The 15143-nt window shown below is 37.4% G+C and overlaps 1 protein-coding gene across 2 annotated transcripts in view; it reads left to right on the forward strand.

The window, feature by feature from the left end:
- The window catches only part of LOC115922934, a 71071-nt gene that overhangs the window by 36998 nt on the left and 18930 nt on the right, over positions 1–15143 (forward strand). For both annotated transcript variants that reach the window (XM_030982682.1, XM_030982681.1), the window contains exon 5: positions 4563–4626. In XM_030982682.1, coding sequence (XP_030838542.1) covers positions 4563–4626 — 64 coding nt within the window. The remainder of the gene's footprint in view (positions 1–4562; positions 4627–15143) is intronic.

The raw sequence follows: 15143 nt of genomic DNA on the forward strand, positions 1-15143 counted from the left end.
AATGGGTATGTTTTCAATTTCAAAGCTAATGTACCATGCAATTAAATATAGTTAAAATGATGAAAAGTTGAAATATTCAATAGAATAAGAAGGAAAAAATAATTAAGTTGAATGCAGGGCATTAGACTCATGATTGCTATTTTTCCTGGTTATCACTCTATAAGTTTGTTTTACCTTGGTATCTGAATATGTGGTCCACAACCTTGGGGGTTTGAAGGAAATTCATCTCTGACTCACTTCGGCGTCACTCCCATGTCGATGAAAAGTGAACTGTTGTGGTTTAATAAACTACACATGTAACAAAGTAAAAACATTCCTGGTCCATTTGTAACTTGAACCACTTATACACAAGAGAGGAAATCAATATACAAACTTTGGATTTAGAAAGAAAGAAATTATTAGCTGTACAGACTACAGATGGCATAGGCCACAGTAAGTGTAGTAAGGAAGAACATGATTTGTCTCTATAAGTTTACAAAGAAAATTCAGAAATGTATAATTTCTCTTCAGATATGATCTGTTTCATACGTTTAAATAAATTTAATGTTAATTGTTATTGTATAATTGTTTAAAATTGGGCACGCTACAAGAGTCCTATCTCGCACCCGGGGCAACGTGTCTGACATGGCCGGTTGTAGCAACTACTCTGAAGATCAAGATTTAATCTTGATCTAAGGAGACACGAACAAACGAACAGATATGATTAACTGTGACTTGTTGAGATACATAAAGATCATAATAAATGTCAATTTAAAGAAATTTGTTTGGAGATGAGTGCAAAGATGTGTTTACCATAAATACACTTTTTATTTTGATAAAGTCAATCCTGATTTTATAACCAGGAAAACTTTCGTCTGATACAGATGTAGAATGATGATGTAGAATTTAAATACAATTTCAAGTAAGAAGACATCACCATTGAAGGTGTTATGTAACAAAACTGGTACTGTTTTAGAGAGAAACATTAAAAATACCAATTAGTTAGGAGCTGGAACAAAGCTATTTCCAAGTATTCTTTATTGTTTCCAAGCTGCCTGTCTTTATTAATCACATCACTGGCCTACTTGTAGTATACTAGCATCGTAAACTTTTACAATAGCATTATGGAGAAAATCAGCATGAGATTTCTGCTATGCTCTAGGGCAATTCCACGGTAACGGAAGGACACTCAGACAAGATTTTTGAACTTCAGGTTCATACTAAAAGAAATGTTTTATTAGTATGTATTAAACTAGGGGGAACAAAATGTGTTTCAGTCAAGTGGAAAGCTTCATCAACTTCACAAAGTTTGGATAAACACTAATTAACTGGAAAAACCATGTCCATTTTTATGTCCTTCCGTTACCGAGATAATTAATATGCACATTCTTAAACTACTTAACTATAATGACAATTTTTTTGGGGAGAATTAAAGGCACTCATATAGGTATTATATCTGTACTGTTTCACATCTTTATACTAATAAAACAGTTCTTTTAGTATGAACCTGAAGTTCAAAAATCTTGTCTGAGTGTCCTTCCGTTACCGTGGAATTGCCCTCTACTCATGAAAATAACTTACATATGCGACCAAGCATCACAATATTTGTTATTGTATTCATATTTATAAACAAACCATTAGGAACTAAAACATAACGAGGGCTAATATACAGCACCATGGAATGTGCATACAATAGCACAACCAAAAATAGTGTATTTGATTTGAAGCATAGCGATGTTTGGCATTCTTATTTTCTTAGAAAAAAAGGTCTAGGTTGAATTCATTTATTAACAATGGGATATGGCCTTATATACAGCTGTGATGCTTTAGAATTTAAATGAAACATAATAAAGTGATTAAGAGATAGGTAGAGCATTTGTATGTTTCTGCCGCAGTCAAGCTGCATACATAAATTCCCTTATACTTCTTTCAATCATACTTAGAGCATGTTGCCATAAAAGTCAAGAACTGCTTTGCTACTACTTAGCCGTAGGGCTCAATAACCTACCTATGTGTATGCAAGACAGAATTAAGGATCTCAAAAATGTATATAGACCCTGACATTTAATCATATCTGTTTATTATTATTTGTTGATTGCACATTGAGAAAACAATGCAAACTCTCATACAACATGAATTTGAACATGGACTTTGTGAAGTAACCCCTAAAAGTTGTGAAAATTCTGGAATCTACCTTCTAGAATATAAAACAGTTTTTGATTGGTGATTAAAGTGTTAAGAAATGTAAAGAAGTTGATGATATTTTTTTCTTCAAAGTACTTTGCACCATTTTAGCGCACTCTGGAAGTTTGGTATGAAAGTTAACCTGGTTCCAAACTTAAAACTCTCCCGGATGAGGAGCGGAAATAGGTCCAATTCTTCCTGTTCATGGTTCCCTGGCTCTAGGGACTTCCTATATGAAACACAAATACCAGAAGGTTTTTAGCCATTCTTCTTGAGCAGAGAAGTTTGTCTTTTTTGTGGTTGTTCTTTTATTTCATAAGAGGGTAAAAGAAGTAAGACATTCTTTTCTTTGGAAAAAACAAGATAATTACCCTTAGCTAGCTTTTTCTTGTGCACCTATGAATAGAAATTTGAGACAGATGGGACAATACAAAGTCTTCATACTACTACTATTATCACCACATCATCGTTATCATTATCATCATCTTTATCATTTTTTGTGTCAATAAGAAATGTAATATAAATGAAAAGGATTAAAGATGTTGCCTACTTCCCTATCAAGTTCAAGTAGATTATTTCATTTAATAAGTGGTAAAAAAAGTAAGATATGTTTTCCTTAGGAAAAAAAACAAGACAAGCTATATTTCTTTTATGCACCTATGAAAAGAAATTTGAGACAGATGGGACAATAATAATTTCTCTTATTACTATAATTATCATCATCATCATCATCATCATCATCATCATCATCATCATTATGTAATTTCATATGTAATTAAAAAATCAGTCTACCCATCTTCAAATTTATGCATAACATTCCATAGCTTTTTAGAACAAGAAGAAAATCACCAAACAAAAATTTAGGGATTCATGATCAAGAATGAAAGAATTGCGAAAGCTTATCATATCTCTGAAAACAACAGATGTTTGTTATTCAGGTGAACATGTAGATGTATAAGTAGGATGCCCCTACCTGTACTTTTCTAAGGCTACTCTCGTCCTTTGACTCAACCATGATATAGTTTGCTTTTTGATAGATCGGCCATGGAGGGAAAGGTCAAAAGCAAGTGACCGATTAATGAGACGGTGAGCAGGGATTGACCAAGATGGGTCATTTGAAGTCAGACTGCTTGGTTATAATCAGTATCTCCTTGAACTATCTCAGCAAACAATTGAAAATCAATCGCAAGATCTAGTTCTTAGTTATAGTTCCCATTGTCTCTGGCTTTAAAAACGTTTATTGATCTCAAGTGGTGCCCCACATACTAACATCCATGTATGTATGCAAGCAGGAATGTTTGACTGCTAGTTTGCTGTAATACTGTAGGCAATGGAAAAGATGCACAAGGGCAGTGAGCTGGAATTAAAGATATGGAAATTATTGCGAGAAAGTTTAGTCCTTTAAGATTTCCAGTGAACAAAAAGTGATCTTTTCATTGATTTTAGAAATGTGTTTGGACAAAGTTTATGGAGTAGTATCTCAAAAGTTATGTTGTGTACTTCTGTACAGTAGCACGCTATGAAAATAATTATAATAATATGTTGAAGCTATTGGTCGATTATATTTCTCCTAGAACTCTTACATATTATCTATTTAGATCCAGAAGGCTGTTGAATCATATACTTTAATACAGTGTTCATAAAATTCTGGCTCTCAACAAACAACATATCTTTAATCACTCACATCTCTTGCAATTATAGTTTGTTTGCTCTGCGGGATTTTTTTCTTTCTTCAATCTTGCTCAATTAATCATCTATCTCTTACAATTTGGATTGGATTTGTTGCATAGTCCCTCAAAAAAAAAGAATGTGTTATCCTGGATACGGCTCTAAGAGAAGAGCTGATTGGTTGTATTATATGCATTGATTGAACAACCTACCTTTTTATTGATTTCTGTTTTCCATGAATTTTTTCTTCATACACTTTCCTAGCTATATGGAGCCTCAGTTTTAGTCAGGAAACTTCCTGAGCGATCATGAAATATTCATTTCTCGACGACAGGTGTTTTGAAATGCCTAGAGCCCTCGCTTGATTTGAGATGGACAGTCAAAGTCAAAGTCTAGCTTCCATTGAATGTTAAGTCTGAATAAAGATGATGTCATTGATTTGAATTCTAGAGAAAACGTGACAAGGATTTGTTTTATTTTTAAGGCCGAGTCTGCTACTGTAAACGCACAAAATTGCGGGGCCGAGTAGGCCCGGCCCTGGCCCTTTTCTCACTGTAAACGGGGTCTTAGTCTCTTGCCATGAGAATCATTGTCATTAACAGTTCTCAAAACTATTGAAAGTTCCATGTCAAAAATGTTTCCAATTTCACAGTACTCAGTTGAGGAATTTGGATTATTCTTGTTCTCCTTGATTAATGATTGCATCTCTGTTTCTTCTTTCTTTATTTCAGCACATGCTTCAGAAGATCGGGCACTGGGACTTCAATATTTTCAAGTTTGATGAAATGTCCAAAGGTAAGAGCATAGATCTTCATATCCTAGTGATAATTGAGAAGTTAATTGCATTTTTAAGAGATGGAGAGATGGAAGAATGATTGGCAGGTGGATGGGCATGTGAAGTGGAGGAGAAAGGAGAGGATACATGTGATCAGATGATGAGACATGCGATTGAGGGAACGAGTGACAGAAGGGTAGAATGATTGAGGGCTGGATTGATTGAGGGATGGTGCGTTGTGAAGTGGAGGAGAAAGGAGAGGATATATGTGATTAGATGATAAGACATGCAATTGAGGGAATGAGCGACAGAAGGGTAGAATGATTGAGGGCTGAATTGATTGAGGGATGGTGCGTTGTGAAGTGGAAGAGAAAGGAGAGGATATATGTGATTAGATGATGAGACATGCGATTGAGGGAACGAGTGACAGAAGGCTAGAATGATTGAAGGTTGGATTGATTGAGGGATGGAATGGTTGAGGGATAGAATGATCGAGGGAAAGATTGAGAGAAGGATTGAGTGACGGAGGGGTACGGTGATTGAGGGATAGAACGATTGATAAATAGAGCGATGAATTAGTCTTTGATTGAATGATAGTCATGATTGGACGATGGCTGAAGTGAATTAAAGCTGATTTGGAAATTTGTGATGGCTTGACGAAGCGATGAATGAAAGAATAAGTAAATGGATGACTTAGCAGAATGAAATATGCCGTAACCAAAACTCATAAATGTTATCTACTTGTAATGAACATGAATGTGGAAATATGCATCATAATAATGAACGTAGAAATATTATACAAATAATGAATGGTTATGAGTTCAATAGTGCGAATATGTTCATGAGTTGAAAGATTAACATTCTATTCAACGAGGCGTCAGCCGAGTTGAATAGAATTAACGTTAATCTTTCAACGAATGAACATATTTGCACTATTAAACGAATGAAAAACATTCATTATTTGTTTTATACAACATCGAAGAAGACCTAATAGAACGTTAATCAACAAATTATGCTTTACTCCTTATAAAGATAAATTAAAGTTCGAGTCAAGCCTTCTCGATTACATGCAGATTGCCTTCGCGTCAGATACACGCAGGGATACGCGCACATGCAGCAGAGAGGTACGCAGTCTGCATATAACCAAAAATGCACGGCGCATATAACCAAAAATGCACGACCGTGCAATATACCATCTATTGAATATCATGTGATCAACAACCGTCCAATCAAATGACAAGGATCCACGTAGGTGTTGTATAAAACTTTATATTGAATAGCTAAATCTATGCAGTAATTGTCAGCATTTTCCTATGTTAAGAAAAGAGCCTTGCATGTCCTGGCTGAATGAAGCAGAGGAAAGAAATGTGTTGTAATCTGCTGATGATCAAATGTTGAAAGGAAGACGTCGTGTTGTAGATGTTCTTGGTAGATAGTGTGAGGAAGCAATCCAGAGCTAGGATCCATGTTTATAAGATGCGATCGTTCTCATAGATAATAAGCATAGCCGAGAGGGAAGAGGGATGCATTGTTATCATAGTGGCATGTTGACATGGACGGCTCATGAAGAATTACTCGCAAATGAAAGTTTCGATTGTACTGTTCAACATTACTGCAGGCCTCCCCCTCCCCCAACAAAGAGTTTTAAATGAAATTAAACTGTTGGAGACTGTTGAAGCATCAAATATAGTGGATAGCCATAAGCATATTGCCAAGGGGGGAAAAATGTTAGTAGTTTTTTCTTGCTGGTTATCTTCAGAGATGAAAATCCTCTCGTTCCCCGCCTACAGTTTTGTGATGGGATGTGAACTGAATATGAGTTTGGTCGTACGAGCATAAAGATTGAATATGATGAAGAAATGTTCATCAATAATGGAATAGGGTGGTAATTAATTTCCATAATATGTATCTAAAATTTAATTCATCTTCAATTATGCTATAAAATCGGTATTAATGGAAGGAATAAAAATAGTTGAAAGTGGAGTGACATGTTCACTTAGTGTATGCAAATGTTTTTCCATGGTGCCCCTTCTTATTTCAGAATCCTGGATACACCACTGCATGTATCCTTATATTTCAATGCCGTATCGGGCTCAGGTGCTCCTCGTTCATTCTCACCTTGCCAGCGTATTGAATGCATTTTTGTGTCGTTGTTGCCATCAGCGTATTATCATCATCGGTAATTTTTCACTCTTCAGCCTGGTGCAACAATCCCCTCTATTTCTCTTCCCTTCTTCGTCTCCTTTCGTCGGTTTGTTTTTGGCCAGTTTGCCCCGGAGCTGTGCGCTTCCCATCGCGACTGTCAGACGGTGAAATGGATGAGGGGATAACAGGAATATGAGCGAGTTCCCAGTTGCTATGGCAACCACGGTGATGAATTTTGCTACCGTCAATAACAAGCTCACTTTTGCAGGTGTTTTTTAGACTAGTGTTATCTCTTGATGAGTTTATTGTGTTACAGTGTGTCCTGGCATTTCTCTACCTCTCTCTGTCCTTCTTCTTTCTCTGTATGTTTTTCTGAAGATGATCATAATGGTGCATCCATGTGCTGTCGTGCCGTGACGCTCCTGGCGCTCGATCCAACATTAATACCCCGGTCATAGCCGAGCAGCTAAATATGTAGCACTCTTGCACATTGGGTATCCATTTACACCTGGGTGGAGAGTGGCAAATGATGATCAATGTCTTGCCAAAGGACGTTAGTGCTGGGCTGGGATTTGAACCCTCAACCCTTAGATTGAGAGTCAAGTGAATGAACCACTATACCACAACATCTCCACACCTCTTGATCTTTCTCTCTCTTTCTCTCTCTTTCTCCCTCTTTTTTTTTCTCTTTCTCTCTCTCTCTCTCTCTCTCTCTCTCTCTCTCTCTCTTTTCTCTCTCTTTTTTTTTCTCTCTCTCTTTTCTCTCTCTCTCTCTCTCTCTTTTCTCTCTCTTCTCTCTCTCTCTCTTTTCTCTCTCTTCTCTCTCTCTCTCTTTTCTCTCTCTTTCTCTTTTCTCTCTCTCTCTCTCTTTTTTCTCTCTCTCTCTCTTTTTTCTCTCTCTTTTATCTCTCTCCCTCTTATTTCTCTCTCTCCCTCTTTTTTTCTCTCTTTCTTTCCAATTCTTTTTCTCTGTTGTAAATTTGTTTTTGAAGTGATGTAATGGCTCTATTTATGATAACCTTCTATATAAACCAAAGAGTCATGCCTCATCTTCAGTCTGCATGTGCACAGCTAAGTCAGGAGAACCTTATCCTGTGGTTATATTGACAAAATATTTAATTGTGTCTTTAAAGTTGGGAACTTTATAAAAGAAAAACTGAAAATGCAGACATACTTACTGATGTCAACCCAGGAACAAACGTAGACAATCCAAAGTTTGATTTGCTTTTATTAAATCTAGGGTTTGCCAATTTGACCCATAAGCAGGTTAAACGCAGGCAGCGGTAATTTGTATTCTTTTGTTTTGCTTTGATAGATGATATTGCTCTTCCAATTTAGAACACCCTCCGGTCATCCTGGAGAACACTTGTTTAGAGGTTTCAGTCTGACCTGTAATTCAGTTTGTTTTCTGATTTCGCTTTCATAATTCTTTTTTTTTACTCGATGATTCATTCTTCCTTAAGCCTATTTTAAGGTGAAGCAAATCTTTCATTATTGGCATTTTGTCATTCTTTATTTTGATATATTATTATAAGGCATTTAGGATTGTTTTACAATTATATATTAATCAGAGTTTTGACCTGTGAGTAATGTTAAGATAGAGCAAGATAGATATCGGCAAGTCAGTGATTTCTTGATAGAAGCATAAAAGTCTTTTAGATTAAAACCGTGGGACATGCATGCAGGGAGATGGAGAAAGAGAATTTATTTCTTTCTTTCTTTAACAAGTGTAATTTTTGCCAAGGTGCACGGCTACATTTAAAGAAGGAAGAGAAAAAGAGAGAATAGATAGATAAGAGAAGACCTACTTGGGAGAAAATAAGAACCGGGTGAAGGAGATTGAGGAGAAAATGGAAATGCAGGGAAAAGAAATAGATATTGTCAGGGATAAGAATATATAAAGAATGTGTAGAGAGAAAGAGAGAGAGAGCGAGATAGAAAGAGATAGAGAAATAGAGAGAAAGAGAGAGAAATAGAGAGAGGTAACAAGAGAGAGACAGAGATGAGAGAGAAAAGGAAAACATGCACAGATGAAGACCGCTCTGTGAAAAAACTTCAGTTTCAGTGTCAACAACTAGGCACGCTCGTTTTGACCGCTACCAAAATATTGAAGTCGAGTAACGTTATACTGTCTCCAAATCGATATCTTGTATCGCTGCGTTTAAACGTGACCACAGTTTAGAAAAGTGTCAGCCTGTAAATAGTCCGTCTTAGAAATCTCTGAGTTTGTAATTACACGCGAAAGCTTTACCACAAAGTAATTTCTACTTCAAGCAAAGCTGCCCCTCGACCATGTTTATTTCCTTCCTAACAATCCTGTAGCGTCATGTGGCTCTATATTATAGGAACACTGAGGTGAATCACTTTTCCAGAGTGTCACAGATTTGCAGTTGATATATCAAGCCCATGCATTCACAAACGCATTCAAGAAAAAATGGAGATATGACCCTCAATTACATCTTCAAAATCCCTTTTATAATATGGAATATATACAGCCTCAAGTACTGATTTGATTTTCAATGCCTTTTGTGCAGCATCACAGCATGTGATAAATAATGATAGCTGTTCACTCAAAACCACCATTACTGTTTGATCTAATCTATTTGTTCATACTGTTCATGGAATAATTAACATTTGGAATATCAGATCACAGTTCAAAAATCATTTTTTAACCTACCTCCTCTATTGTTTTGTATATGTGAACGATCGATCATGATGTGAAGCTGTGAACATGCAAACAAGAAAGTCACGTTGAAGGACATCTATAAACATCTCCTTCCTAAATGTCCTTGCCATTGTCTGTGTCGATTCAAAATATCAGCCCTTCATGTGAGGACACCATCCCCCATGTGATCGAGAGGGGTACATTCAGAGGGGCGAAACCTGTCGCCTCCCCCTGTAAAGAGAGGGGAAATTAATGGTGAAGGCATGCCCCTAGCGTAGCCCCTGTAAGATCAGGTGTTTGTTTGCAATGGGGGTCCTGCTTACCCCTTCCCCATTTTCATCATGATTACTATGGATCCCTTGCCAATTTATGATTGGACGGGATTTGCTGCTATTATAGTTTATGGTTTATGCATAGACCTACTTCGTAGTATAGGTTCATGGTATATGTAGGTTGGTCATTTGTTTGGAAAGTGCTTGGGTACATTAGAGGCGTTAAAAGGATGGGTGTAAGTCTATTTTGAAATTTGAAGCAGATTAGAAATTCTTATGAAAATCTCTCTGAGATTAAGTGCTCTGCATAGTGCAATGATTTTTTAAATCTAACATTGAAGGTTATTACTCATTTCAAACAATCATTTGATATCTTGTGAGAGAGTTGAAGAAAGACTCCTGCATTAGGAAGCGTGGGCTTACAGGGGATTATTTAGACATTTGTTTTAAAGATTCATGACAGTTAAATCTATCCAATATATCTTTGTAAAGGATGCCAAAATGTAACCACATTTATAACAATGTTATAAAATCGCCCTTGCTTTCAGACAGTAAAAGTGTGATTATTGATAAGTAAAGAAACCTAAGTGTAGCGTCTCACCCCCCCCCCCCTCCCTTGATCCCTAAACTGAAGTGTGTGTGCCTGTCATGCGACATACCACGGGGAATCTACAATACGCATGTTCACCGATGTTTATCAATCGGTGAGGGACAATGTCACAGAGTGTAGACCGGGATACAGAAATTAAGAGACGGCGGGGGAAGGGTATCAGATTTGGGTCCATTCGAGGGACCTACCTACCTGTCTGCCGTTAAAAAAGATATGCAGAGTGAGTCAACTTGTAGAAGGGGCATCACCATCTCTGGGTCTCTCTCTCTCTCTTTCTCTCTCTCTCTCTCTGTGGGTCTCTTTCTCTCTCTCTCTCTTTCTTTCTCTCTCTGGGTCGCTCTCTCTTGGGGGCAGTCCTCAAAGGGAAGGGGTGTCATTCATCCTCCTTCATGAAACGTAGTCTGTGTTTATACTATCATAATTCATCTTATATGATATACATTGTAGGAGAATCGTATATATACCTTGACAATAAGATGAATGTTGTATAAAGAAACGTTGTATTACGAAAAGCCTGTTTGGGCACAGTTTTGAACAAAAAATTAGATAAAGAGTAAGGACCCGCTCTAATCTGAAGATTGGAGTTATGGTTACGGTTAGGATTAGGTCATTTATAGCGTTTAGTCTAGGATTGAAGTTTAGGATTCATTTAGGCTTACAAAATGATCGTGAGAGCTGGAGTCCTACTAAGAAATTTAATTTTCCCTAGAGGGCTTTGATAAAGAATGTGAAGACACATGAAGGGAATGTAGGATGGGAGATGTAACGGAACAATTATAAAGAGAGAGAGAGATATAGAAGTAGGACAGACAATGACATCGCGGGACTATTCTGCCTATAATCAATGGAAAAAAATTAAATGTTTAGTAGAATTAGTTTGTTAGAAACATAATTGTGTGTATACTCATGAATGATGAATTGATTAATTGATACACATTTTGATTTAAATCAAGATGGTTGGTCTGTTTCAAGCATCATTTCAAGTTATATATGTTCTGCTTATCATGGTTTAAGTCGTCACATTTTGAAAAAGATCTTTGGTTAAATGTCTTCATCAAGAGTCTGGTTACATGAGACTAGAGGCCGGGTCTTGTGACACGGAGTGTACTGGAGGAAGCTAATCGTTCTGAATTTGTTTTGATCATCGTCATGGGGATAACTGTCATTTGGAAAGACTATCCTTGCGAAAGATGGGATGTGACATATGCGTAGTGTGATTCTGTGTCCTCAGGTTGGGATGCGACCCCCCCCCCCCCATGAATCCTCATTCATCCTGTTTTGGCTTATTTCATGAGAGCTCACAAACTGTTTTATAATAGCTCAACTGGTAGCAAACCTTATTGTTAATCTTATTGAAATGAATTTTAATTTTCCTTTACTTAAATTTGCCAATTTCTCTTAAAACACGAAAGGATGATTTTCATCTAATTTTATACCAAATTGATAGAACAATTTGTACTTTCGTAAATGCCTTATGAAGGACAGCTTGGGGGGAAGTGTTTTTCCATGTGTCTGCTTCAAAACCAGAATGTTTTTGCAAAAAGTGTACAACTGTTTTCACAGCAAGAAAGTCTCATGAATGTTTCATAATATTAAATTCTATGTTTCAATTATTTTGCGGCTTGAAGAGATTTGTTGGATTTTTGGTTGAATTTTTAGTGGCATTGAATAATTTTTTTTTGTGCAGGAGGCTTTATATTCAAGCAAAAAAAAAGTTTGCAACTTAAATTTTTGACCTTCTCAAAGTACTAGTCATTGATGAGATACACCAGATGGAAATTGGGTCGAGAGACGGCTGTCCAGAACCTCAATATTAACCAAGATATCTGTGTCCAGGTTTGAGACATAAATAGCCCTGGTGATGACAAGCAAACTAGTGGAGAAAGACGGTAGAGGATGAGTCAAAATCAGTGCGGCCCTAGGTACAGTCCACGCCAAGACTTCATTTGGTCTCTTTGTGTCCTCTTTAAGGACAGTGGCATTTTGGAAGCGAACCCTGGGGCTAGTTTCTTGAAACCGTCACAAGACTAAGGGCGAGTTTATCGGGGCTTGCCACTAGATATGTACATATCGTACCCCACTATTGAACCCCACTATCATACCCCACTATACGATCGTGATTTGCGGGATGTCGCGTTTATCGTCCCTTCACGATTCAAAATAAAGGCCTTGTGTCTGCCCAGCTGTTTTGACCCGGGAAGCAGACAGTTTCTCTGAGGTCAACTTCACACACATGCTTGTACACAATACCTGGGTGGTCCTATTTGTATGTGAGGTTCAAAACAGCTTTGCCTTTATCGATCTCTCAGAAACGTGATTCTGGCTGTATGTCACATACAAAACACACCTTTTTGCGTCTTTAGATATGCCCATATCTAAAGCCCTTTAAAAAAGGCTTTGCGTTTATCACCTTCTAAATTTGCCTGAAAGACGTTTGAGAAACCTGATTCTAGCCAAAAATCTGGTCGATAAACGCAACCTAAGTTTGTAGACACCTCATTGAAATGCAGAAACATTGTTACATGAACATTATGAAACCTGTTCAGAAAGGCTACCCTGTTTATAATGTTCACTCTGTCTGTTATCCTAGGTGGCGTTAATCCCGTTGGATACAATTTGATTTTGTCAAAGCACACATTTTCCAACGGGTTAAAAGACAGGTTTCAATCCATCAGGATTAGTCTGGGCTAATGGGAACACATCATTGTGTGTACAGTGTCTCAGTGATGGCCCTGTTATGACAGGTCTAGCAACATTGATCTTACAAACTGCTCACCAATTGGTGGCTATCCGCAAGAAGGTAGTAAGAGCTTTTCTGAGGCTCACCTGACAAAGTAACAAGTAATGTATGCCGAATGGATTCCAAGTATTAAAGTTAATTGATTAATAACAGGTTAAAGGTACTATGTCCCTTTTGCAGCCAACCTCAAATGCTGTAGAACTTTGCAGGAATTATGAATATGTCATATATGTCCTATCTGTGAAATTTAAACGTTAGCAGTGTCCTCATATTCAAATTATGCAAGGAAACCCGTTTACTTGCTAGACTTCACTGTCTGACACTATTGAGTGACTGACTGGCTTTTTTTCTTCTTTGGTAATAACATATATGAAAAGAGTTGTAAAGGGTACATGAGCATTTGTCTACATCAATAACCCACTTCTTGTGATGGCCAAGATTAAACTGATTGAATCTTTGCGCAGTATAAAACGTATGACCATTGGGTACAATTGTCTGAAAATCAAGACTATTACTTTTGGGCTCTATAGCCCTAAAGTCGATTTGACAACTAATAGTTGTTATTTTTCCACTTGAAGACATTTTCAAGCCCCACCTTTTTTAGGGAAGTTCTAAATTAGTATTATCTTTCAAATGCAGTTGGAATTTAACTTTTTCATTGTTTTGGCCTGCAAATGGGACATAGTACCTTTAATGGAATACCTCATCACTAGGTCCCCAGGAAAGAAACATCCATAAATTTGAATATGTTTGTCAACCGGCCTCTTGGAGCAGTGCCTAGCTCTGTGTAATGTGCTGTTATGACAAGCCTAACAACATTGATCTTGTGAGACTGCACACAAAGCAACCCCCTTTTTGCGAGCAGCCGATTGCATGGAAGAGGAATATGATCAGTAGCTTTGCAGTAAGAACAGTGTCTCGTAATCACATGCTGTTATATCAAGTCTTGCAATGTGTCTCTCATGATTCTCATGCACATGATGAAGGTATGACGGTATGAACAGTGCCTCGTTTCGTTATATCAAGTCTTGCAATGTATCACTCATGATTCTCATGCATATGAAGAAGATATCTGAAACCCTGATGGTATGAACAGTGCCTCGTTCCGTTATATCAAGTCTTGCAATGTATCACTCGTGATTCTCATGCATATGAAGAAGATATCTGAAACCCTGTCGGTGTGAACACTGCCCCTCATGCTGGTCAGTGCAGCTTTGATATGCCCTGCTTGTGAATCACGTTTCCTGATCAAACTCCGACATGGAGGAAGCAAGGTGACAGTTCCTAACGGCGCTGATAGTCAGTAGCTAGGGGTGCAATGCGCTCCTCTTAAAGGGATCGTTTAACAATGTTAAATCTGAGATACAGGGCCCTACGTGTTACCAGTGTCTGTGATATGGTGTAATATTGAAGCCCTAAAAAAATTGCGCTTCAAAATGATCAAGAAGTGCCTCAAAAAGTAAAAATCTTTGAGTGACCGGTTTTACCATACTCGTTTTCCCCAATAGACTGTAGTGTTATGAAACGGGAGACCGTTTAGCAAACGGTTTTCAAAACTTGTAATTCCAATCATTAGAATCAGAATCAATCAGACTGGCGATCGGCTTGTAAAAGTCATGGGGTTCCTGTATAATTATCATTGCAGCATGAGCTAAATCCAGAATTTTGTTTCAGAATCTGAGACAAAGTTTAATACCGGATCCCTTTAAAGCATTTTAGGCATTCAGTCAGGGGTGATATGCTTCTTATATCAAATACAGTTACACCTGTCTATTGAGGCTACCCAAGGGAAACACAGAAAATGGCCTCTGTAGACAGGTGGCCTTTCAAGAAAGGTTAACAACACACATTTCATTCTTGAGGGAGACAAAATACATGGCCACTATAGACAGGTGACCTTTATAGAGAGGTGGCCACTCATCAGGCAGGTTCGACTTCTATTATTTTGTGAAATAATATACACCTGTATTATATAACCTGATCATACTGAATACCGGTAGTCAGTAGAGTTGACAATGAAACTAAATCATTGCATTCATTTGGCAACACGATTTATTCTACCTGTAATTTTAACAATGTCTAGTCATATATCGAGGCCGCCATCG

The sequence above is a fragment of the Strongylocentrotus purpuratus genome, unplaced genomic scaffold (genome assembly GCF_000002235.5).
Source record: "Strongylocentrotus purpuratus isolate Spur 01 unplaced genomic scaffold, Spur_5.0 spur5_scaffold_13, whole genome shotgun sequence".
Taxonomy (NCBI): Eukaryota; Metazoa; Echinodermata; class Echinoidea; order Camarodonta; family Strongylocentrotidae; genus Strongylocentrotus; species Strongylocentrotus purpuratus.